Raw genomic sequence first — 25,356 nt, 5'->3', positions numbered from 1 at the left:
ATCCAATCGATGTTTAGTCAATTCCATAAATATTATTATGTTGCATAATATGATGATAATGTCAACCAAAACGAGAACCTAACGTATGTTTTTAGCCACGCTTGATGTCGTATAAAATGCAATGTTATAATACCTACCTCAAAACATATAACACTAAATTAAGTGTCAAAGACGTTAGCCTGATACATTGAGACCAACCTATTTTCTGACGCATGATTAAACAAATAATTTCGTACCACCAGATACCAAAACGATACAGATGTAAATAGCTAGGATTAATAGTTAAAAATAGTCAATTTCTTCTCTTGGTTCTGAAGTTATCGAAATGATAATTTACATAAACGGTGTTCCCGTACAAAGATGGTAGCCATTTTTTTTTCATCAAATGACAATGTATGATAAATAGTTGAAAAGGCCCTCTTCCATTAGAACGTCTGTTACAGTGCGTCACATTGGCATATCCTTCGTGATCAAGCTTTCCTTGTGTCATGTTTGTTTTGATTACTTCATCTATTCATGGACCATAAATATATTTAAATAAATGGAAACAATGTTTTTATTTGAAAGATGCTCTGACTATTTCTCTCACAAAACAATTAAAGTAGTTTTCTAAGTTAGTCAATGTCAACAGACGCTTTTCTGGAATATGGGTTGTACGTTTGTTGGATGGTAAATAGTATATACCGGTGTCAGGCGATGTTAGTGGCCAATGGTCAGGAATTGACGGTAGGGTTGTACGTGAAGTGTTTTGATGCATGTAAATGCAGTATATAAGTTATCAACTGATCACGTCGGTATATGAAACCATGGCAGACCAGTCACGGAATTCCTGGATAAAGAAAGGTAAAGTGAATAATCTCTGGCATTTAGTGTTGGAGGTGTCAACAGATCAAAAAAGAAGAAGTTTAGTTTCACCGAGTGAGAGCGACCGGTGTTTGCCAAAATTGCTGTAATAATGTCTGTTATGACTAGCGTTAAAGAGCGTTTCTTGGCAGCGAAATCTGCGTCTACTCACGTGGATTACTGACGTCTCTCCATGCTCACATAGCTGCAGATAATGATGTATATTTTGTGCATAGATCTTGTGAATAATACGTGCATTATCTGCATATTACACTACAGGTGTCTTACATCAGATTTCCGTATTGTGTTTGTGACCAAGGCTATGTTTGTATTACCGTATTCGATGTAATAAGCGCCCCGCTCTAATAAGCGCCCACGGCGATATTCGCTAATATATTGGCTAGTGACCAATCCCAATTAGCACCCCTTCCGATTGATCAATGTTCACAAGACTTAATTATTCGCGTACAATACGCACTCGTGTGTTATATGCACCCTTAATTATGGGCAATTAAATTCTAGAAAAATATATCTGTCGTACATAAACATTTCAGGCTGTCAGCATAAACCACGAAATTTATCTTTCAACTCTGTTTTTTTTCACCAAAATAATATAGTGTTGTGTGAGACGATCTCTACTTCCGTCGGAGACATTCGGTTTCCCTCGGAAGTGTTCGGGCAGCCGAGGCCGAGGTGCACGTGGCCGAGCGCTGCCGGAAAAGGGATCGTCTGCAACGAAGCTTCGAGAAAGGTAAAATCCCTAGTTCTTAGCTAACAGTCGCGGACCGCATTTTAGAATAACACTACGCAGATCGTGCCGGACGATCATACTATTAATTGGCGAAACCATCAGGGCAGTTAATCCCCATATTGTTCGCGGAAGTAAAATCACTACAATTCTAATAAGAGTTCCCTATTTCTAATTTTGAGAGCGCCCTGAGCGCTTATTACGTCGAATACGGTATTTGTTTAATTCAGCTTTGCGTCTTTAGAATGTTTTGTATTTATTCTAGTTATTTCAATATCCATTTCACTTAATTTGTCATCATTTGTGTATTTCTCTGTTAACCTTTAGCCTGCTGAATTATTTTCACACTTCTTACCCCTGCCTGCTGGATTAATTTTAGCATAAGGCGCTCTAAAGAGCGTGGGTGATTTCAAACAGTCGGTGCCTCATTAAACAAGGGCCATTTGAAGAAATATTTTGCACATTTATTCCTGATAGAAAACTACACAATACTATATAAAAATATCCCGATGTTTTCAATCATACCAAGGTTAAGACCAAAGCGAACACAAAATTTGTAAATTTTCTTGAACTTACCTGAATTGCGTTATTGAAGGTGGTTTGCATTTCATGCTAGGAACCTTTTAATATCGTAACATTTGTGCAAATTGATTTCAATAATCATATCTCCGATATCTTAATTTTAATTGAGTAAAGATTCGGGGTTTTTTTATCAGCAAATAACAGCGCGATGGTAAATTAGGAACCATTTCAGTGAATTTATTATCTAAACGTTAAACAGAAAAATAACTTAATTTTCGAGGTCATCATGTCGGTTGCAGAAATACGAATATTCGGGTTAATCTGACGTGTCATGTTATAAAATTTGCAGGAAACAATTAATGACTTATAAATATTCACTAATCCTAATTTCAAGCGTTTTGGTTGAATATTTACGATATACAAAAATAAACAACCCGTGTCATGATGCTAGCAGACGTCCTAAAATCAAACATGGCGCGCTTCGCTCGACCTCCGCATAACTTATTGCTATTTTAATATCAACAAAGTTTACATTGCCTTTAAAAATATAACTTGGCGAAAGTTGACGATATTCTCAATCGAAGAATGTTTTATTCGTCATATTCCAATAAATATGACGAGAGAAAAATGAAAATAAAGATCGTGAATTCTGACAGCACTATTTCAATAAGTGCATAGGTCACCGGATGTGATGTCACAGACAGGGGTAGTCTGCTGATAAGCTTTCGAAACAAAACAATTACAGTAAATTTTGAAATAGTTCGCCTATCACATACAGCAAAAACATAAGTCGATACACAGTATCAGTAATCGCCACTAACATGAAATAAAAATGTGACTTTGACGATATAATTCGCGTATTAGTTAATCCGTTTGACCTTGCATGCTCCCGTGACCCGGAAACGGTAGACGATAAATCAACATGCCACATGCAAGTTTCTCGGTATCTTTTATTTGAACTTCTGTTGATATTTAAGAATCATCATTTAATGTTGTGATTCATATTTCTGTGATGTACACGCTGATAAGTTTCACTACAACAAGTGTATCCCACGTAATACGTCTATGGATATCGTCGATCAGCAAGATCACCCTCAACAACAGGTGCGCGAAAATGGGCTTGACAAAACGTGTTTCAAAATAACATCCCCGCGTTGCTGAATATGATAGGGTACATATAAGCAATAAAATGCTACGTACATATTTTCGGTGTTAGTTCCACATTACATTTAGGATAGTTTTCCTTTAGGGAATACATTCATAGATTCTAGCATGATTTTAGAACAGTTACACGAAGGATTTCTAAATTTATTCCAAAAATATGAAGACCACCATGATTGCGTATTGATGATAGATTTGTAATTGTTTAATTATTTACAGCTGTTTATAGGTTTTAAAATTTTAAGTTGTATTTAATAGTTATTTTTCCCACAATGATGGTGTGTGGGGACAGTAAATATTAGTCTTTGCATCAGCACAGTGTAACTGATCAAACTTCAATTATTATCTTTAGTTTAAACATATTTATTCAACAATTATTATCTTGCACTCTGAAAATCAACTATGTGAATAAGTAACTCTCTGATGTCATCATTTTAATTTAGTATTCCATGAATAATGAAGAAATCAGAGCCTTAACATATACATACAGTACGATACTAAACTCATATGGACATTAATCTTGTGCATTATGTGGTTTGTTTCCAAATAAAACAATTCTGAAATATAATTTAATAGGAACTAATTTAATTTAATTACAGTAACAGTACTTGTAACAGTACATGACATTTTTGTTTGTTTAATCACAAGAACCATGGTGGCACATGAGCTGGTAAGTTTGCCATAGGTTTCTTAGAAAATGCCATCTCAGTCTTCTGGTTGGAATGAAAAGAAACATGCCTGTGTACATGTTTACCCTTGCCAGATGTATTTTTTCCAGTCAGCCAATCCATTACTTTTGTTCACCTTATGTGGTCTATTTTATACATACAGGTACTGCTTCCAACCTGTTTTTTCTTTGCATGCAATCACAGTATCACAACTTCCTCAGCTGGTGTGTATAAAAGTTCCCCTGTCATCATGAAAAAAGAATTATAAAGAAAGTAATATTTTCATTCAAAAACATATCTGTCTTTCCTTGAACACTCTTTGTGTAAGTTCCAGAAATGTCAGTGTCATAAAAAAATTAAAAAAAGATTTTCATAAGGTCTTTCTTAGATAGACCTAGATCTAAGTCAAACCATGTGACTAGTTAGGTAGAATTATAACCTTATAAGCCCTCATTTCCGAGGTGTCCATATTTTTCACATTTTTAGGACTAAACGTGATCTGTGTAGATCTGCCTGTTTTGTTATGTAAAACAAATTCTTGTCTTAAAAAATGAGGAAAGGAATCATTCAGACGAATCTTTTTTTATCCCATTGATTCACGAAAATCAGTTGAAATGTACAGTGGTGACTTTTGTACCCAAAATTTCTAGTAATTTGTTACCCAAATGGGTATGTGATTTTGTAGATCTACCTAGAATTATTTCAAAGATATACATTAATTTTGTGTCTTAAACTTAACATAATATCACTTTCCTATCAAAACAATTCATTCTAACTTAGGTTTAACCAACTTAACTGTGTCCTTCAGTGACAAGACGTCAATTTTCTCTCAACACTAAACAATCAATTTCAAGGATCACAGTCATAATCATATTTGGAACTTGATGAAATATTTTGTTATGTGTTCTGTTCATCTACATGAAAACATAAATATAATTATAGATTATTGTCTTATTTTCTTAGGTACAAATTCACAAAGTATTTTGGGTACAATTCAATTTGTTTTGGGTACAAAATCACATATATAGGAGCCTAGAATCTATATATATTTACACTAGCCTATCTCGTTGTGTACCAAACTTTTATCGGTTCAGAGGACGGGAGGTTCTCAGAAAGTTTTCAACAACATCTTTAATATTTAAATTGTTCTTTTTGTAATGTTAGACCAATAATAATATTATGTTATTATTATGGCATATCAATACGTTGTATCGCTCTCCGTTGCGTTCGTTTTTAGAAAATATTTTAAAATTAAAATCATCGAGCGTGAAATCCATTACGGTTTCGGATTTAGACTTACACATTTGATGGCGACAATCACGAAGAAATATGAAGCAAATAGGAGTGAACACTGCTCTCCAGATCAATAAATAGTAAATAGTTGACGAAAAATAGTCAATTATGTATTTTCTTTTGAATTTGAATCTATTTCGGAGTTTCTTTATGATAGCTTACCAACGTTTGCATATTTTGCTTCCATGTGTCACATGCGGTACGTGCTTCCGGTTTCAGAAATGATAGCTAAAATTGCAAGTATTTTGATTATTTCTCGTAAAATGCATTATTTTGCTATTGAATGGTTAACCTAGAATGTATATCAGTTCAGATTTTGCGTATCATCCAATATTTGTCATTTTTCGCAGTGTTTGTTGACTTTGATCAACTCAACAAATCCCGAGTTAGGCCACGCCCAAACGTATCACTGACGTTTGTCGGCTTGTCAATGTGTCGGAAAGTTTTTCAAACGAAATCATTTGCAAACTCTTTAAAAATGAAATTCTTTTCACAAAGTTTTATACATACGTGTCAATAATTCTAGAAAATTAAGTTAGATGTAACAAAATGATTGTAATAGTCTAACGGGATAACTATGCATGTGGAGTTGTTTGTTTACCGCCGTTGCCATGATCGTACAAGTTCCATCCAATCGATGATGTTACGATTCAGATTGTTTTTGTTTACAATTAGTTACACGAAAGTTGCTAATTTTTAGAAATAAAGGAACATGAGTGTTTTCCTTTCGTCAGCAAACAAAAAAATATGATCGAATAGGAAAAATGATGAAATTATAAAGAAAATATCGGACTGCATGCCGCTCAACGTGAAGTGCCAAAAGTCAACAATGGCCGTTTCTGGTAGTTATTTGTCGAGAAGTTTGGCCGAAACATTTTTAACTCGCGATATTTTCTTTTTGAGGTAAATAAATGACTGAACGTTTTGATATTGAGCAAGCTGGGCATTTATGCATGTCATACGTAATTTAAATGTTACGCAAAGCCTTCTTGGTAAATAGATATGGCGAGTTTTATTTTGGGGTGTTGCTATGCTATTCGCCTGTCGAATGGGTTCGACATCAGATGCACGGGGATGGACACATCTGTCGAATGGGTTCGACGTTAGCGTGCAGAGCTTTAACAATGTAGTTTTACCTGATACAATAAAGTATTAGGTGCCACAGCAAACTTTGGATCAACTGCAGTTCTGGGGTTCCTGCTTTCTGGGGTGTTTGAAGTGCTCATATTAATTCTGCACATGTTAGAATGCCAAAGTCCATTTAAGGGCATTTTTTCAGCAAAGATTGGACTAAAAACAGTCGTCTAAGGCACCACGATTTGCTGTGCAGAGTGGCATCCCTTGGGCATGCCAGAAACCTATGATTGCGGGTTCGAATCCCGGTTTGTCCTGATTATGTTTCTAGGTTTGTCAGCACCATACCTGTGCTTGTGGCTTTCACCGAAGTGGTAAACGTCTGAGACCTACATCACTTGGGGCTTTCCTTCCACAATAAGCTGACATGCCGCGATATAACTGGAATACTGTTAAAAGCGGCGATAAAACCCAACTCACTCACTCACTCGTCCAGTTTTTAGCATGCTTTGTAATGCATTGGGTGTTCAGTCATTCTGCCCCAGGCATCAAACATGTCAAGTCAAACTTCCTGAATAATAATGATAATAATAATACCGTATTCTGACAGCCTGAAATGATTATGTACGACAGATATATTTTTCCAGAATTTAATTGCCCTTAATTAAGGGTGCATATAACACATGAGTGTGTATTATATGCAAATAAATGTCCTGTGTACATTGATCAATCGGAAGGGGTGCTAATTGGGATTTTTCACTTGCCAATATCTTAGCAAATGTCGCCGTGGGCGCTTATTAGAGCGGGGCGCTTATTACGTCAAATACGATAATAATACTTGCAGTATTAAAGCTTCAGTCACATTATCAATAATAATGATAATAATAATAATAATATTTGCAGTATTAAAGCTTCAGTCACATAATCATAATTATGTATCATACAGTATATACAGCCAAAGATTGATTTATATTGTGTGACAAAGCTGTTGATCTTTTTTTCTGCCAAGCTGTGCTGATAATATCAACTGATTGTGACAAGTCTAGTTCTTGCAACAGGTGGTGTTGAATGATTGAGTATTCTAAAATATAATAAGAAGTTATTAACCATTATTAAATTGTTATTATTTACCAGCTTCCTGAAACATTTTTCTCAAACAACATGTACAAAATGTACAAAGTAGCAGATCTCAGCTGATACTTCTGTCAGAGCTTGGTGGGGTATCCTAGTGTTTAAGACCCAGCTGAGTTAGAAATTAAGTTTTTGAATTAAGTCAGTAATAACGGTCTTTGAAAGAGTTGTCATATGCTAATGTAAAAATGGTTTTCCACTAGGACTTAGACTTGAACTAGTGGCACGGCTAACAATGCTTGATTTCAAACAAAAACATTTGGCTTAACAGTCCACATGCTCTGAACATGCTGAAGCTACTAATAATATTTAAAATAACTGGGCCTACTTGCACAAAGCGATCTTAGCGCTACTAAGATGATTGTAACTCCCATACTTTAACATAGGCTTACAATAGTCTTAGTGCTAAGATTGCTTTGTGCAAATGGGCCCTGGTGATTTTCATTTTCTAAAACAAACCTTAGTGATTTAGTGAACACTGTGAAAATATATCTGAAATGGTCCAGTCTGTAGTTTCTTTGCAGAATAGAATATCAGTTTAGTTTTTCTTTCATGCTACAATTAAATTAGTCATACTGTTTTACAGGGATTTATCGAGACATGTTCAGAGGCTGATATTCGGCCCCAAGTCTATGGCAAATGTCATTTAAAAATCCAAAATCGAAATTATAAGTTCCCATTTCATGTTACTATCAATAACTAATAACTAATATTATGGCTAGATTATGTAGATATAACCCAAATTTCACTGACAACAGGACCAATAAATAGGAAGGGGTTTTAATCCAATCTCATGTTAAAAAATAACCCATGAAGATCCGGGTTAGAATAGGTCTTCAGCAACCCATGCTTGTCGCAAAAGGCAACTATGCTTGTAAGAGGCGACGAATGGGATCGAGTGGTCAGGCTCGCTGACTTGGTTGATGCATGTCATCATAACCCAATTGCGTTGATTGATGCTCGTGATGTCAATCACTGGATTGTCTGGTCCAGATTCAATTATTTACAGTCCACCGTCATGTAGCTGGAATATTGCTGAGTGCGGCGTCAATTGACAAACAAACCAACAAATCATGTTAGAATACCTCTTGTTAAAAATAATAAACAAGAATTGCACTTTTTTACACAATAATGATTTTTTTTCATAATTTTATTGCCAGGGGCATTCAGAATCTTGTAAAATTGCCTGCTTTATTGGTTTGTCTGAGATACAATATTTCTGTCCTATACAACCCAGATCTGGTTACCCTCAGACTAATTAAAAGCTGTGACCTTGCTGTGTCTTGGTGCATTGAAAGGTTCATCAGTGTGAAGCCGAGTTTCTGCATGGCTTTTGTATGCCTAACATGAGCTGTGTAGATAGTGGGATATATGTCAGATGTGTATCTCAAGTAGCTCATGTCCCCTGATGGCTATATAACACATGTCACTCAATGTGTAGATGAACCAGGCTCGGTTCTCATGCCGCTCTAGCATGTTAAAAGTGTGACTTAAACTTATCAGTTAGAAACTATTTGCCTGGTGGGTTTGTTATTAGATAACCACGATAATAGACTAGCCAAATCACAAGTTTGAAAAAGCACACAAAAATATGTTTAACATGTTGAAAATTTAAGTTATTTAATATTTTCTTTATTTTATTGTTTTTGATTGATTAAGAAAGTTGGAACAAGGTCAACCCTTCCTCACTTTCCATCTCATGACAATCTATGAAATAACGTCCATTAATGATGTCAAGCAGTTTAGTTGTAGAAGAGTCATGTGGAATAACCAGTGTTTGAAATATTTGCCTGCCCACTAGCCAAATGCCAGTGACTTTTAAATTGGGCTATTAACATTTACGTAAAACTGGCTCGACTGTCTAGTTGAAAATTCTAGTCAATACATATTTATTCCTACGAATCATCATGGCAGTTGAGGTGACATTTAATGGCAAAGTCTTTTGTCATTTTGTTTTCATTTCGTACTTTATCGGAAACCCACCCAAAGTTGTAAACTGGTCTTTTTTCTATACACTGATTATGACTGATGTACATGTACATGCATTATCATGATTATTGCAATGTGGTGAAAGTCCAAAGAACCAACACAAGCAGACAGACATTGTGTACCAAGCAGCCAATCAGCTATACCATTGTTCAGTATAATGGTCTCCAGGCTATGTTAATACTTGTTGCAAATGGTGGTCTCCATATCACATGTCATCTTCCCGAGGCAAGTGAGTTAACTGACTCTAAAAGTCCAGTTTCCACCCTTGCCGAACTAGGCTGGTATTATGGAGTTACATTTTGGCTGGACTAACGAGTCTATGCATAGTCCAATCAAAATCACGCACTGAAATTGTAATCCGGTTCGTAAATTGTCATGCAGATTTCGGTCGATTGCAGGATTTGCAAAACATGTGCACCCCCAACTTGTTGTCAGCAGATATTATACCAATCTTTTTATGTTTTTAATCAAGGTGCTCAAGTGATTTGATGCGTTTCGCGATGTAAGACCCGTTTTATCACGGCTCAGAAGGGACATAACTGGTAATAGCCACTGGTGGCGCTACGATCGAGCCCAGTAATTCCAGCCTAGTTCGGCAAGTGTGGAAACTGGACTTTTAAAGTCAGTTAACTCTCTTGCCTCGGGAAGATGATCACATGTGGAGGTTGTTCATCATTTTCTGTGAAGTGAAATTCTGGGAGCAATCAAAATGTCACTGTCCAAACTACAAAATATGTAGGCCGTACAAAGTAGAGACAATTTATGGATACATGTAGGCTGTAGGCGTAAAGTAGGGCCAGTAAAATATGAAGAAGGGTTGCAACATTATTGTTAACGAGCATGCCTGGCCAGTGAACTTTGTAGACTAATTCATACACTAGGTATAACCTACATACTTTATTGAACAAGGAATCCACTATACCCAGTGTCCGAAATAACTGCCGGCCTGCCTGCCCATGACTGGTAACTTTTTTGTTGGGCTGCATGAAATTTTCCTCCACCTCCCCGACTGCCTGGCAGATAATTTTAAGACTACTTACGTATTCAGTTGTATTACAACTCTTCATGGTCTCTCAAGTAATGATATTATTTCAACTGAATCAAGACACGATTTATTTATTTTTTTGCGATTTAAATTTTTTTATTATGTCTAAATCAAATGCAGTCAGGCAATATTTATGGGTCACCTGCCCGACTATCTTGTTGGATTTTAAAATTATTTCAAACGCTGACTGTACCAGTTTTAACCTGTTTAATCTTTATGTTGTGTTTTTCAGATGACCCCAAGCTTGTGTCGGCCAAACACAAGGACATGTTCACAGACTCACTGGAAGACAGGCGACACACCAGTGATGTCAAGTTTGTGTTACGTTCAAGAGACACTCCACAGTTTAAACTGAACAAACCACGATCCCATGAAGAGATTAAAGAACATGTGCTGAAGAGTGACAGAGTGAAATATGCGATTGATCAGGTGCACTTCCGCTTCTCTGTAACATGTTTAATGAATCTGATTTGCCATTTCCTTGTCAGTAGTGGGGACTGTTGGGGCTTCAACCAAGTCAGCGAGCCTGACCACCAGATCCCCTTATTCGCCTCGTACGGCATGCATAGTTGCCTTTTACGACAAGCATGGGTTGCTGAAGACCTATTCCACCCCGAATCTTCACGGGTCCAAACTGTTGTAATACATGCTAATCAGGTGTGGAATTTGACTGTAAAAATTGTAGCTTATCAAGTTTATGTAGTACTCAGAACAAGTTAAAGAACAACCAGCTTTTTTCATGTGACTATAGTTAATCTGTCATGGACCAAATAGATTAAAAATGTATTGAATACCCAAAGAAAACTATCAACACCCAAATTGAATGATAACATGCAAGTAAATATTCAGTGGCTAAAACAATGGAGCCCTGCACTATTAAAGGCAGCGTTAAAACCATACTCACTCGCTCGCCCACTAGGTGTGTCAGGAGACCCAGCTGCCGGTGTCGGAGGTGACGGAGCAAGCTGAGGCGGTGCTGGAGGAGATGGCACACACTCTCAGGATGGGGGCTATCCGGGGCTTCGCATTCTTCCTGGTTAAGACGCTCAAGCAGCTGTATCGACGGATCTACATCAACGAGGAAGGGGTTCAGAGGGTGAGTGATGTCAACAGATTAAAATGACCACATTTCACCTGTTTTATTATCATTTTATTTAAAGGTTGTGATGGACTTCTCTACTAATATTCAGATTTCAGACATCTTTCAACTGAAACTCTGTGAATCATATGTCAAATGTTCTCTGCATTTTTGTTAGTCAACAATTTCACAATTAGGTTGTGGTAACCATGGTAACCTTAGGATAAGAACAAATTATAATATTTGTCTTTAGTGTTTTCCCCGATTGTGTGCAGGTGCGGAGCGTGATGAAGGAGTACCCGGTGTTACTGATGCCAAACCACCGCAGCTACATGGACTTCCTCCTCATGTCCTACGTCTTCTTCAGCTACGACCTCCCCCTTCCTGTCATCGCCTCCGCCATGGGTATGTGTCTGCCCATCACTGCTTCCTCAGTCTACCATCCAATCTTTACATCACAGTGTATCAAATATTTACAACATGTAAAGTGCAGCCTATATTAATTCCATTAGGAACTGCCTGTTTATGTTCGGTGTTAAGGTACAGCTAGTTTAGTGCATTAATTACTCTCATGAGCTCCTTCCATTTTCCAGTTTTTGATATTTGAGCTAATATCATGGTTCTTTTGGGGGGCTGTGTATTGGCAAAACAATTGTATTGCAATTTATTGCAATATAGGTATATGTATTGTGATGCGTATTGCGATATATTGAGAGCTAAGTGTTTGACAGTGATTGACACTGGTTCAGGCCACACATTTTTTATTTTTCGTTTCATGGGCCCGCCAACCCTCCTGAAAAGCAGCTGGAAAAGAAATAAATTAATATATTTTGTCTCCCGCTTGTAATATAGACCCTCTTCTACAATTTAAAATGTTGTATATAAATTCCATGTCTACATCACTGTCAGTGATTAAAGAAGTCAGTTGCAGTTTAAAACTACAGCAGAATGACACTGATATCAGTTAATGAATGATTGACATAGCTATTTATTCTTATAAAAAAAATTATCGACCTTATGTGGAAAAGCTGTAATAGATCTGTGAAACATAAAATTAAAAAAGTGTGGCCTAAAATAAATATTGCTCAGTATGATCAGATGCTGCCATTTTGTAGTCATGGATACACGGAGATGATACTGTGAGGGAGGTACACCAGTACTAACCTGCAGTCTGATTGTTTTGCCCTACAGTACTCTATGTAATGTTTCCGTCTCCAGATTTCATGGGCATGAAGTTTGTGGGGCTGTTGTTGCGTAACTCTGGGGCCTTCTACATCCGTCGCAGCTTCGGTGACGACCAGTTGTACTGGGCGATATTCACGGAGTATGTACAGACTCAGATCTGTAACGGCGACCACCCCATCGAGTTCTATGTCGAGGGGACAAGGAGCAGGACCTCCAAGTCGTACCCTCCAAAATTTGGTGAGGTATTCTATTGATTGTTGTTAGAAGTAACTTAATTGGATCTGGTGGTCAGTTTTGATGACTTGGTTGATTGTTTGTACTCCTACAACTTTGGCTGATGCTCATAATATCAACCACTTGGGGGGCATGGTTGGCCCAGTCGTCTAAGTGGGTTCAAGTAAAAAGCCAGAAGCATATACATACCTGGGTTTCTTTTAATAAACGACTAGATCAGAAATCCATTGATGATCAGGAAAGGATAAATCGTCAGTATCTAGTTATCCACATAATCAAGATTCATGATTCTGAGTCTACTTGTAGTTATTGTGTATACTCTGCTGAGTGAATTGGATGAATTTGCTGTAACACCTGTGGCTTGCCATTGTTTGGTCACCAGGTATGTTATCGGCGGCGCTGGAGCCGTACTTCAAGTCACACATCCCCGACATCATGGTGATCCCCGTCAGTGTCAGCTACGACCGCATCTTGGAGGAGTCACTCTATGCATATGAGCTGCTTGGAGTCCCCAAACCGAAGGAGTCTACCTCTGTAAGTACTGCAGATATACAAACACGAATAGTCACCATGTCCTTGATTTTACCATGTTTATGAGAAAGTACATACTTCTACATCAAGTGTAGCAGAGAACATTTTTCCGAGGCAAAGAGCATTAACTGACTATAAAAGTTCAGTTTCCACCCTTGCTGAATTAGGCTGGAATTTCCAGGCTCCTGTGTACCGCCACCAGTCACTATTACAAGTTATGTCCCTTCTATGTACCTCTGACCAATCAGATTCCACTTTTCATATCACTTGCAATTGCTTCAAACAAAATGGTGTCCAGTCAAGACGATCTGATCGCTAATCAAAATCTATATTGTAATAAAACGAGTCTTACCCTGCGAAGTGCATCAAATCACTTGAGCACATGAAAAGATTGGCAAAACATTTGTCGACGCCCCATTGGCAGCACACATGCTTTGTAAATCCTGCAGTTGGACAAAATCTGCACGCTGATATCCATGTTGTTTTTTAACTGGATGTCTAGTTCGTTTCGCGAGTTTGATTGGACTATGCTTGGACTCATTAGTCCAGCCAAAATGTAACTCCGGAATTCCAGCCTAGTTCTGGAAGGGTGGAAACTGGACCTTTATAGGCAGTTAATGCCCTTGCCTCAGGAAGATGAGCAGAGAAATAGTCTGTGTATGAGCAGAGACTATAGTAAGCATTCTGTTATGATCAAAATAATAACTGACATCTGTCTACTAACTCTATTTCCAGGGTCTTTTGAAAGCTAGAAGCATTTTAGCTGAAGATTTTGGCAATGTACATATTTTCTTTGGTGAGCCGGTCTCGATACGAAAATTTGCTGATGGGAAGTTGGATAGAAGTTCCCACAATCTGGCTCCGAGGTGAGTCAACAGATATTACACACTGGCTGGTAACTTGTGTGGTTCTCATAGGAGTCTTATCAGAAGAAGAAAAAATCTGCCTGACAATATACAAGTAAAAAGATTCTATTTTCAGACTGAATTTTTGATGACTGAAATTGAGAAACAACTAATCTAGAGATATGACCTTATAATGCACACTCAAGGTACTTCAGTTTTGTAAATATTTCATACACATAGGAAAAAGAAAATATTTTGGTTCACTTTTTCTTTGACTTTATGTCTATGATTCTCTGCTTCATTGCTTTATATTGGCGGTAGGTTGACTTAAAGTATGACACAGAAATATACGAGAAGACATCCTAATCCCAAGTCTTAGCAGTGACCTGGTCTAGAGTATCATTGTACGATCATGACTTGGGTTATTGCTGACACTGTCCCTCGTCTGATGTAATGTCTACACTATGTCTCTCGACGCTATGATATTACTGGAATACTGTTCAACGCGGCATTAAACTCCGCTCGCTCGCTCACTCACTCACTCACTCACTCACTCACTCACTCACTCACTCACTCAATCACTCACTCAATCACTCACTCACTCACTCACTCACTCACTCACTCACTCACTCACTCACTCACTCACTCACTCTGCAGGTACATTGCAAGTCTGACAACCGAGGAGCAACGACTCCTGCAGCGTTTCGGGCACAGCATTGTGTTGCAGCATCAGAAAAACATGGTTATCTCCCCCTGGTCCCTGATCGCTGCAGTCTTGATGCAAAGTCCCAATGGTGTGTCGGTCAGACAGCTGGTGAGAGAAGTGGACTGGCTGAAGAGACAGGCATCCAGCCTGGGAGCATATATCGACTGGCCATGTATGTCACAATATTCAGTTTATAGACTTTATTTAAGGTCAGTACCTGGCCATGTATGGCACACTGTACAATTATGGACTTTCTATGAGGTCAATATTATACAATTATAGACTTTCTAGTGAGGTCAATACTAAACAATTATAGACTTTCTATGAGGTTAATATTATACAGTTATAGACTTTCTATGAAGTCAATACCAAACAATTATAAACTTTGTATGAGGTCAATACTAAACAATTATAGACTTTCTATGAGGCCAATACCTGGCTGTGTACGTCACACTATACAATTATAGACACTGTATGATACCTGTTTTTATGGTAATGGGAAAAGTAATATTGACCAAAGATGAAGTTATGTTGCTTGCTTTTTTTTCTCCAGGATCATAAATACAGGTAATGACCTCATACAAAGTCTATAATTGTGTTATTTTATGGAGAAAGAGACAACACATCAGACAATGTTAGATGAAATAATGTTACAATGTTCCAACCAACGGGAATATGATTGGCTTAGGTTTGGGGAATACCATTTCCTGATAATTCCAATTTTATTTTTAGTAAGTTATCAAAACTGACTTGAGTGAATATGCATTTTCATCGAATAACATGTGACTGCCACTCGACCAGTGAATATGGCTAAAGTCTTTGCATACCATAATAAAAGCTGTTGCAGTGTAGTGAAATACAGCACTAAGCAAAATCTCTTAGACACTGGCCAGGGGTACAGGTGGCCCGAAAATCTAAGGAACTGGGGTTTTGTGTGCAGAGTTGTGTCCCTTAGGCTTGTCAGAAACCTCTGATTGTGGGATTGAATCCAGATTTCATTCTGATTGTTTCTTGGTTTTCTGTGCCATATCTGTCCTCATGGGTTTCACCAAAGTGGTGAATATCAAAAGATTAAAGTCCTGCATCACTTACCTCCCACATGAAGCTCACACACCTTGATATGACGGACATATGCCATTAAACCAAACTCACTCACTTATACACAATAATGCTTCTGTGGTTGGTTCAAGTTGTGGCTCATCAAACATGAAGGCCTGTGTTCTGTTCCCAACACAGAATCCATTCCTAGTGTCTTGTGCTGTGATAAGGCTGGTGTTTTGTTTAAGAAGGCGTAATACCATACTCACTAGCTTCATCTCTCACTATCTTCCCATGTCAGTGTTTATGTTTGACATAAGTTTAAGTAAATGTTAGGCACACAATAAAATGAGTAAAAAGCAACTTCCCCTTGACAGATATATGAGGAAGTGGTTCCCTAATAAGTGAAAATTTGGCATCAACAAATGTTCTTGACTGGTTTCAAATATGTTTAGTGACAAGCGAAATGGTGAACTTGTCCGTTTCCTGATCTTAAATACAATTATTTTCGTGTAAATTCTTCTGAATGTAATTTTGTTCTGTATATGTCAGTGAAGCATGGAATATTATCTCAAAGTTAACCTTCTTGCCCTCATTCCAAGTACTGTAGGGTGGTGAGGTAGCCTTGTGGTTAAAGCGTTCACTCGTCACACCGATGACCCGGGTTCGATTCCTGACATTGGTACAATGTGTGAATCCAATGTCTGGTGTCCCTTGCTGGAATATTGCTGGAGTATTGCTGAAAGTGGCGTAAACCCCAAGCACTGCCAAGTGAACATGTTTATTGTGTTGTTGCCTAGCATCATAGGGTTTTCGAAACATAAGTCCTTGTTTAGCCAGATACATTCAATCAAGATATTGAAGAGGTTGTGATACACTGTGACATCAGTGAAAAGGGAATTCCATTGCATCTTTAGTCACATGTTCAGCCTTAGAAATTCTTTTTTTGTAAGATTTGTCATTTTTTATTCGTACTCAGAGGTTGGAGCTAGTCCTGCGAGAACAAGACACAAATGTTTTCTATGGTTACATTTTCTGTCAGTTTTATTCAGTTAAATTTGAAGCAAAATTGAAGCATTTAGAACTGGTTCAGAATTATAGCCCCCACTTGTTTCTAACCAGGGAGGACTACCATTATTGGATATTTGCTTGTACTCAGCACAATTTAGTAGTCTCTGAATTTTGAAGGCTGCATATTATTTCTGGTCTCCTGCTTGGGTATCACTCGAAGACTTTCTTTAAGTACTTTTTCAAGTGTGATATCTGTGTAATATTCCAATCCTTTCTTCAGCCAATGAGAATGCAGAAACTATCATCCGTGCCAACCTTGTCCTGCACAAGAACATTGTGTGTGTGAGCTCGGAGGATGTGGTGGAGCTGATGGCTGTCTCCTTCCCGCCCACCGTCAAGCGCCAGGACGAGCTGATGATGACTGCTGCGCAGCACCTGATGCTGTCTCTGTACCGGAACCAGCTGATGCATGTGTTTGTCCGGGTGGCCCTGATAGCTGTGTGCATCAACTCCTGTGAGGAACCGACTCTCTCGGTTGGTAAGTGCAATATATTGTTCTAATATTTCTGGCTTTGTTGTACTGCTGCCCACCCACCCACCCACTCACCCACTCACCCACTCACCCACTCACCCACTCACTCACTCACTCACTCACTCACTCACACACACACACACACACACACACACACACACACACACACTCAGTTGGGATAGCCCCTTCAGTGTTTGAAGTTAAGGGTGGTCCTGGGGTCCTTGAGATTTGCTGCTGTAGTATTTAAGTCGACTTCACGAGGGAAGGGCGTTAACTGACAGTTCCCACCCTTTCCAAACTAGGCTGGAGTTTCTGGGCTGGAACGTTGCGCCACCAGTGGCTATTACACGTTACGTCCCTTCTATTGACCAGTCAGATTCCATCACTGATGTCAGCTGCATTTGCCTCAAACAAAATGGCAGCACCCAGTATAAACGATCTGTTAGATAATCAAGATCCATATTGTAATAAAACGAGTCTTACCACTTGAGCACCTTGATTAAAAACATGAAAATATTTGCAAAATGTCTGTCGATGCCCAGGTGGTGATACACATGCTTTGCAAATCCTGCAGTCGACCGAAATCTGCACTTTTGAAATCCATGTTGTTTACAAACCAGATGTTTAGTTCTTTACGCGATTTTGATTGGACTCTGCATAGACTCGTTAGTCAAGCCAAAATGTAACTCTGGAATTCCAGTCTTGTTCGGCAAAGGTGGGAAGTTGACTTTTATAGTTAGTTAACGCCCTTACCTGGCGAAAATGTAATTAAGGCCAAGGACACCCTAAAATTTCAGCTTTTAACACTAGAGTTATGATAAGGACCACTTGACTTTCATGCTTAATTTTGAACACTGCTCTTGGTGGGAATGTTGAGGTCATGCAGGGGTCCACTCCTTGTAAGGTGTAGGTGATTTAATGCCATTGTTTCTGTACCTGTACCAAAAGCTTCAGAACAATCTACTTTCTCCAGGGCTGTTGGGATCCCCAGCAACCAGCGACCAAATGGATCGGGTGGTCAGGCTCAGTGACTTAGTTGATAGCTTGTCCTCATACAATGGCGATGGACATCGTTGCCCACAACATCAATCACTGATTGCCTTGTCCAGATTCGATTGTTTCCACGTTGCCTTCAAATAGTAGGAATATTGCTTTGTTTGGTGTTAAACAACAAACAAACAATATATGACTACTGATGCTGATTGTATGTCATCCTACCCGAGTGTGTGGCTTGTTGCTTGTGTTACTAACAATTGGTTCAGATTTTAGTACATACAGTCAGCCGTGATGATGTGGTTGAAAACAATATTCTCTGACAGTCAGACGCCAATGCTATAGGAATGTGTTTATGGAGGCTTCAAGGTTTCATCGATCCATTTCATTGACTGAATCAGTAAGGTCACTGTTGATAGACTTGATTTTCTCACATCCCAGCACCTTCCAGATTTTAAGGACACACAGCACCATGTTCTAGAAAGTTGTCAAAAATATAAAGTGTGGAAGTTGTGACAGTCACTTTGTGCAATGAATCTTAAATTCCCTAAGATTTTTAAAAGCTGGAACAATTTCTGTACAGTTTGTCCTCTGTTTTACAGAGAAGATGTTTGAGGGGTACACCTTCCTGGAGAGACTGCTGAGCAAAGATTTCATCTTCCTGCCAGGGGACACCAAACAGGTGAGACACTGATCTATGACTGGTTATGACCAGGGTGATGCTTGGATGTGTTCGGGTGAAATGTTTTTTGAAGCTGAAAACTTTGTTCTAGGGCATCTCCACCAAAGGAAGAAATGCATAGTGTGAGATAGGATAAGTATATAAAAAAAATATACAATTTATTTTTAAATTTTCAATGTTGGTATACAAGGTACTATACATGTTGTATTTCCTCCCCAGTTGAAGACATTTGTAACCTTCCAGTTGATGTAGTGTCTAACAGTAGCCGTTGTAATTGCAGGACTTTGACCACGCACTGGCCACACTGATCCACACTAGTGGCGTCATTGTGGAGGGTGGTGAGGTCCAGGTGAAGAGATCCACCAACAAGTGCACCACCTTCTACAGTCAGATGTTCGAACCCTTCATCCTCGGCTACTGGGTAGGTATGATCTGTGTCGGGATGGACATGGATTTGATAGTGCAGGATCGTCCGTAAACGACACCTTCCATGTATATAAACTTAACGCCAAAAGAAACGCAAAACATAGAAACATATAGAGAAGTGTGTACATTATGAAGAGATGTTTCCAATGTGTACCAATTAATGACAAAACTAACAATCAGTCAGAGTGTCTTTATTTTATATCATGATATGCTGCACATAATTTCCAAACTTGACACACTAATCCTGTTTGAGACAAATGGTGCATCTTGAGTCATAGGTCTACGACGTCACATGTGATGCATTCATGAGCATCGGTTCACACAACATGCCAGTATGTTTGTTTGTGCATCAAACCAATCTAATATTTCTTGAATATGAGTAAATTTTCATATTAGTAGTAGTAGTAGTAGTAGTATTATTATTATTATTATTATTATTATTCCCTACCAGATCATGTGCCGGTACCTGTTATCCATGACCCCTGGGGTCAATGGAAAACCGTTGGCCCGACCCCCAAAGGTCATGACCCGAGAATCCCAGCTGTTGAGTGCACGTCTCCTCCGTGACGGGACGACCAAATATCACGAAGTGCTCTCCCTTGACATGATGACCAACGCACTTCACTCGCTGTTCATCATGGGAGCAGTCCGCAGAGAGAAAAGGTACATGTAAACGTCAACAGAAGGGCTTGGGCCTTGCAAATACATTTTGAAAGAAGCAGGGTAACAATAGCTGTAATTCATTACATCTGATATATATATATATCGCCTTCTCCAACAAGACAATCTCAGCATTTGACTTTCGTGTTTCTTTAAGTGTGTGACAGTTTGGGAGGGGTTGTGGGGTAGCCTAGTGGTTAAAGCCGTCGCTCGTCACGCCAAAGACCTGGGTTTGATTCCCCACATGGGTACAATGTATGATGCTCATTTCTGGTGTCCCCCGCCATGATATAGCTGGAATATTGCGTAAAACAATACTCACTCACTCACTCAACCATTTGGGCATGGTATCAAGTGTCTGAAATAGATGCATTCCTGCTGCCCGTGGCTGGTAACTTTTCTGTCGGGCTGCATGAAATATTCCTTTACCTACCCGACTGTCTGGCAGATAATTTAAAGCCTACTTATGTATTCAGTTTTATTATAACTCCTTGTAGATTCTCAAGTAATTATTAGCATTATTTCAACTGAGTCAAGATGCGATTTATAATGTCTGAATGTGGGCAGGCAACTTTGAAGATGGACAGGCAACATTTATGGGTCACCTGCCTGACTGTCTTGTTGGGTTGTAATATTATTTCAAACTCTGATGGTATCCCAGAGCTAGATTGAACCCTGCCCGTGCCACTGCTCCAGCTTGTTGCTGATGTTCAATGTATATTTGACTGTTGAATTAAGTTGATTTTTAGGACATTCTCTTCCATCTGTTCTACATCATCTCAATATTCTCAACGCTCGTTTCAGGGATGGTGTGACGTACAGTTTCCCCAACATGGTTCCATTGTCCAAAATCACAGATGAAATTGGTGAGTGATGATGAACCTGTCCTTGCATTATCAGTGCTCAGTCCATTGACCTCAGATTGAATTATTCATAGGCCCTGTGATATTGCTAGGCTACAGGTTACACACAACCAAATGTTTTCCCATAGACTTCTATAGTAACGTTATATTTTTTTTTTAAATAACTAAGCATTCAACAGCTATTATCTGGACGTGTATGCACAGTTTGGCCTTAGAGTAGCAATAAAAACATAAAAAAATACTAGCTTAGCCAGCTCCTTTTCCGAGTAGAGGAAGCTAAACACACCACCCCCAGTTTCGCACCAAATGTCACCTACATGAAAATAGCTGTGGTCACATTCGGCATAAGTCATCATGTTGAAAAAGACAGTACTAAATATAGAAAAACATGGTCAGTTTTAATAACTGGATGGATGTACATTTAAAAGACATAAACATCTTACAGAATATCCTTCAATCACAGCCTGCAGATATCTCTAGATCTGCACTGAAGGCTCCCTACGAAAACCGCACTGTCCCAACTGGTTCTGATTTGGTGTAGTAGAACCTATATAATATATTCCTGACTGTAGGCTTCAACATCAAAACAAACTAGCTTGCCAGCTTCAGAGCTCCCAGCTATCTGAGTCCCTCACACACCTGGGTATTCAAGGTCAGCAGAGGTCCCAACAACCTACACTTGTTGTAAGAGGCAGCTGAATGGATCAGGGTGCCGTTGTACAAATCGATCTTTACGCTGAGGTGATCGTAACTCCCATACCTTAACATAGACTTACGGTGGTGGAAGTGCTAAGGTTGTTTTGTACAACGGCACCCTGGTGGTCATTCTTGGTGTCTTGATTGACTGCATGTCATCGTGCCCCTGAAGCGTGGGACGTTGAACATAATATTAATCTCTGGTTTTACTGGCCCAGACTCAGTCATTTACAGGCTGCTGTCATGTAGCTGGGATATAAAACTACCAGCGATAAACTATCTGAGACATGGCTTATGGGGGTGCAATGATACAGCAATGTCACGATACGATATGTATCGCGGTAGTCATATTTACGCCAGATCACATGGAAATTTCTTGACTATTAATATTTTAGAGCAGGTTCCAAGGGAACAGCTCGCTAAAGACACATGTTTGTAAAGGCTGGTTTTAGTCATGAACTTGAAAGGCTAATTACAACACATTTTGCAATATTTGATGGACAAACACGCTGTGAAGGGGTGGGGATCATTAAACGTGTAGTAAGTAATATGTTTTAGCAAGTGTATCGTCTTGTCTCGAAAAAACGTATCATGGATCGTATCAACGCAAGAAACTCACAATGCACCGATGTATAGTTTCACTCCTTGTGTCTGACACTCCCATACAGTAAAACTCTGATGCAACTACATATATTCTAGAAGAGGCAACAGAGATACTGTTCTTGTACCAAATGAAACACAATTTTCATATCTGTTTCAGCCAAATTTGTTGATGTTCCACCACTGCCCTCTGTCAGCATCAACGTAGATGCCAAGACTGTCACTGTCAACGCCAAACTGTAGTCCATGGTGACAAGTACTTGGAAGTATTGACAGTATTCTTGAAAGTATTGAATCCATTCATGGAAGGCAGTGCATGGAAGCATTGAGCGCAGTGCATGGAAGCATTGAGCGCAGTTCAGGGAAATATTGAGAGCAGTGCAGGAAGCATTGAGAGCAGTGCAGGAAGCATTGAAAGCATCACATGGAAGTATTTTGGAACATTTCATCAACAGTGTCTTGGAAGTATGGAAATCTATGTCCTGAAGCATCTTGAATCAGGAGCTCCAGTGGGTTCATGGAGGGTAGAATTGTGTCAATTTGGATTTTACCTGGCTCAATATCTGTGATATGTACATTTCTAAGCATATTTATCCTGGGGGATATTTCTCATCTGTGGACAGTTGAGTGTTCTATTCTATTCATTCAAGCATTGCAGATCATGCAGTGGTGAAACTGACATTCGGCACACAAACACAAAGTTGTATTTAAATAGAAGTCATATGATGAGAGGCCAGTGTCCTCCATTATCAAGTGTATTATGCTTCCAATCTTCCGTCATTAATACCTTGACCCATTTACCACCATAGCTTTGTGTCAGAGGTGCCATCACAATCGCAAACTCTGTCATTACTAAGTCATTAATACCAGACTCTTGTTACCAGCTCAGAATTTCTCTCGCTCATGAACATGAAACCAACAACCAATCAGAATATCTCTTCTCTATGGGAGTTGTGCATAGATTTGTGGCCTCTATGTATTTTATCCAATCAGGGGGCTGTTATGAATGGGGATATAAGAGGAGGGCAAAGTCTTATGCTTTTAGGCGTTTCCAGTTTTTGAGATGCTATTTGAGACATAAGGAACAAATCGAATCAAGAACTGGTAATAACAATCTTAAAAGAATTTGATTAGAGTGCTATTTTTACTGGAGTGTCACTGGAACCAGGATCCAAACAAAGCTATGGTGGGCATGGATCCAGGCTCTTTGGAGTCCCACCAGTCCAGAACTGTCATGGTTCCTGCCAAATGTTCTCACATGGCTTGAAGCCGGAGTGAGGCACGTCCACCGCATTCAACTACTCTTTGTACAACACTCCAGTATTTGCAGTACTCTCAACTGCTAAAACAGCATTGAGATCTTAAGTACGGATATGAATACCACAAAGTATTGAAATCATGATTTTGAGGCTGAAGTATTTTATTTTTCTTGGTCCTTCTGTCGGTATATATGACTGATAACATGTCAGTATTGTGACTGAATAATATTTGTAAGTTTTCTGATTTTGTTTATGACGATGATGAGCATCATAAAGAGGAGACTAAGGCAATGATGATCCACCTTGCGTTGGTGATCACCTCAACATTAGTACCGTATTGTGAAATGTGGTCATTCATGGATATGTTTGAAGATAATTGTGTTACCCTGCCTGGTGCTCGGCATTTTCAGGATTAAGCAAGCACTTGGAGTCAATATATTGTGAGTGGGGTATCCATGCTAAAATATGGCATATCCTGGCGAGACTAGAACAATCAGCCACACACATACATGCATATCACTATGTTAGTGCAATAATCGGTAACGCAGCATTAATCCCCATTTCACCTCACCTCCAGCTATATGACGGCGGTCTGTAAATAATCGAGTCTGGACCAGACAATCCAATGATTGACATCATGAGCATCAATCCACGCAATTTGGGTCGATGACATGCATCCGCCAAGTCAGCGACCACCCAATCCCATTAGTCGCCTCTTACGACAAGCATGGGATGCTGATGACCTATTCTTCCCCGCATCTTCACGGGTTTCATTCATGAGTACAAGATATTGTACTCAAAAGAAGTTAAAGAAAACCACAATTTTTTCATATTACTACATTACTATAATGTCATACTTCATTTTGCATCCATTTTTGAAAATGATTTTAGTTTTGAAATCCATTTTTTTAATACATTTTTTGTTATTGTATTGTTATCTATCATGTCTATGTAACCACATGATGTTTTCTTCCAATTCTGTTATGTTCTTGTTTGAATATCAACATCAGTTGTTTTTTAAATGCCATCATCGCTTGTGAGTCTTTGCCAGTCATCATGAGATATTACGTGACCGACTGTGTCAGGGTAGAAGCATACACTACATGGAAGTAGTCAGACAAAAATAAATCATGCTGAAATATTTGGTCCTGTGGTGACATTTTATTGTCAGAAATTTCCACTACCCAAGCATCCAACACTCAGTTATAATTTAAACTGAAACCGTATGACGTGATGAAAATGAATTCATCAGAATTGGATAAGTAGAATTCTGATTTGCCACATAACAAGATTGTCATGTTTGTGTGGTTTCCTTAACTGTTGGGGACGCAGGTGGCCCAGTCGTTGTAAGTGCAGTGCCTGTGCAGAGTGGCATCCCTTGGGCGTGACAGAAGTCTATGAATGTGTGTTCTGTTACTAGGTTAGTCAGCACCATACCCGTGCTCATGGGTTTCACAAAAGTGGTCCACGTCTGAGACCTGCATCACTTTAGGCTTTCCTCCCACATCAAGATGACATGTTGTGATATAACTGAAATACTGCT

General features: G+C 38.9%; 1 protein-coding gene across 1 annotated transcript; it reads left to right on the top strand.

Annotated features, from left to right (window-relative positions):
• The first annotated feature begins 689 nt into the window (after nucleotides 1-689).
• LOC124132345 (dihydroxyacetone phosphate acyltransferase-like) lies at nucleotides 690-25,356 on the top strand. Its single transcript, XM_046496229.2, has 14 exons — nucleotides 690-843; nucleotides 10,707-10,903; nucleotides 11,394-11,570; nucleotides 11,828-11,957; nucleotides 12,771-12,974; nucleotides 13,354-13,505; nucleotides 14,238-14,368; nucleotides 15,005-15,225; nucleotides 17,383-17,640; nucleotides 19,230-19,309; nucleotides 19,590-19,730; nucleotides 20,187-20,398; nucleotides 21,200-21,261; nucleotides 22,715-25,356. The coding sequence occupies exons 1-14, from the start codon at nucleotides 762-764 to the stop codon at nucleotides 22,795-22,797; spliced, it is 2,130 nt and encodes a 709-aa protein (XP_046352185.1). The 5' UTR covers nucleotides 690-761; the 3' UTR covers nucleotides 22,798-25,356.

The sequence above is a fragment of the Haliotis rufescens genome, unplaced genomic scaffold (genome assembly GCF_023055435.1).
Source record: "Haliotis rufescens isolate VD_foot unplaced genomic scaffold, xgHalRufe1.0.p SCAF_3, whole genome shotgun sequence".
Lineage (NCBI taxonomy): Eukaryota > Metazoa > Mollusca > Gastropoda > Lepetellida > Haliotidae > Haliotis > Haliotis rufescens.
The sequence above is the reverse complement of the archived record's forward strand: the minus strand, read 5'-3'. Positions and strand labels throughout refer to the sequence as shown.

Coding starts and splice junctions, on each gene's coding strand:
- LOC124132345 (XM_046496229.2), top strand. CDS start 762: ATGCAGTATATAAGTTATCAACTGATCACGTCGGTATATGAAACCATG. Junction 844..10,706: donor GAATTCCTGGATAAAGAAAG/GTAAAGTGAATA, acceptor TGTGTTTTTCAG/ATGACCCCAAGCTTGTGTCG. Junction 12,975..13,353: donor GTCGTACCCTCCAAAATTTG/GTGAGGTATTCT, acceptor TTTGGTCACCAG/GTATGTTATCGGCGGCGCTG.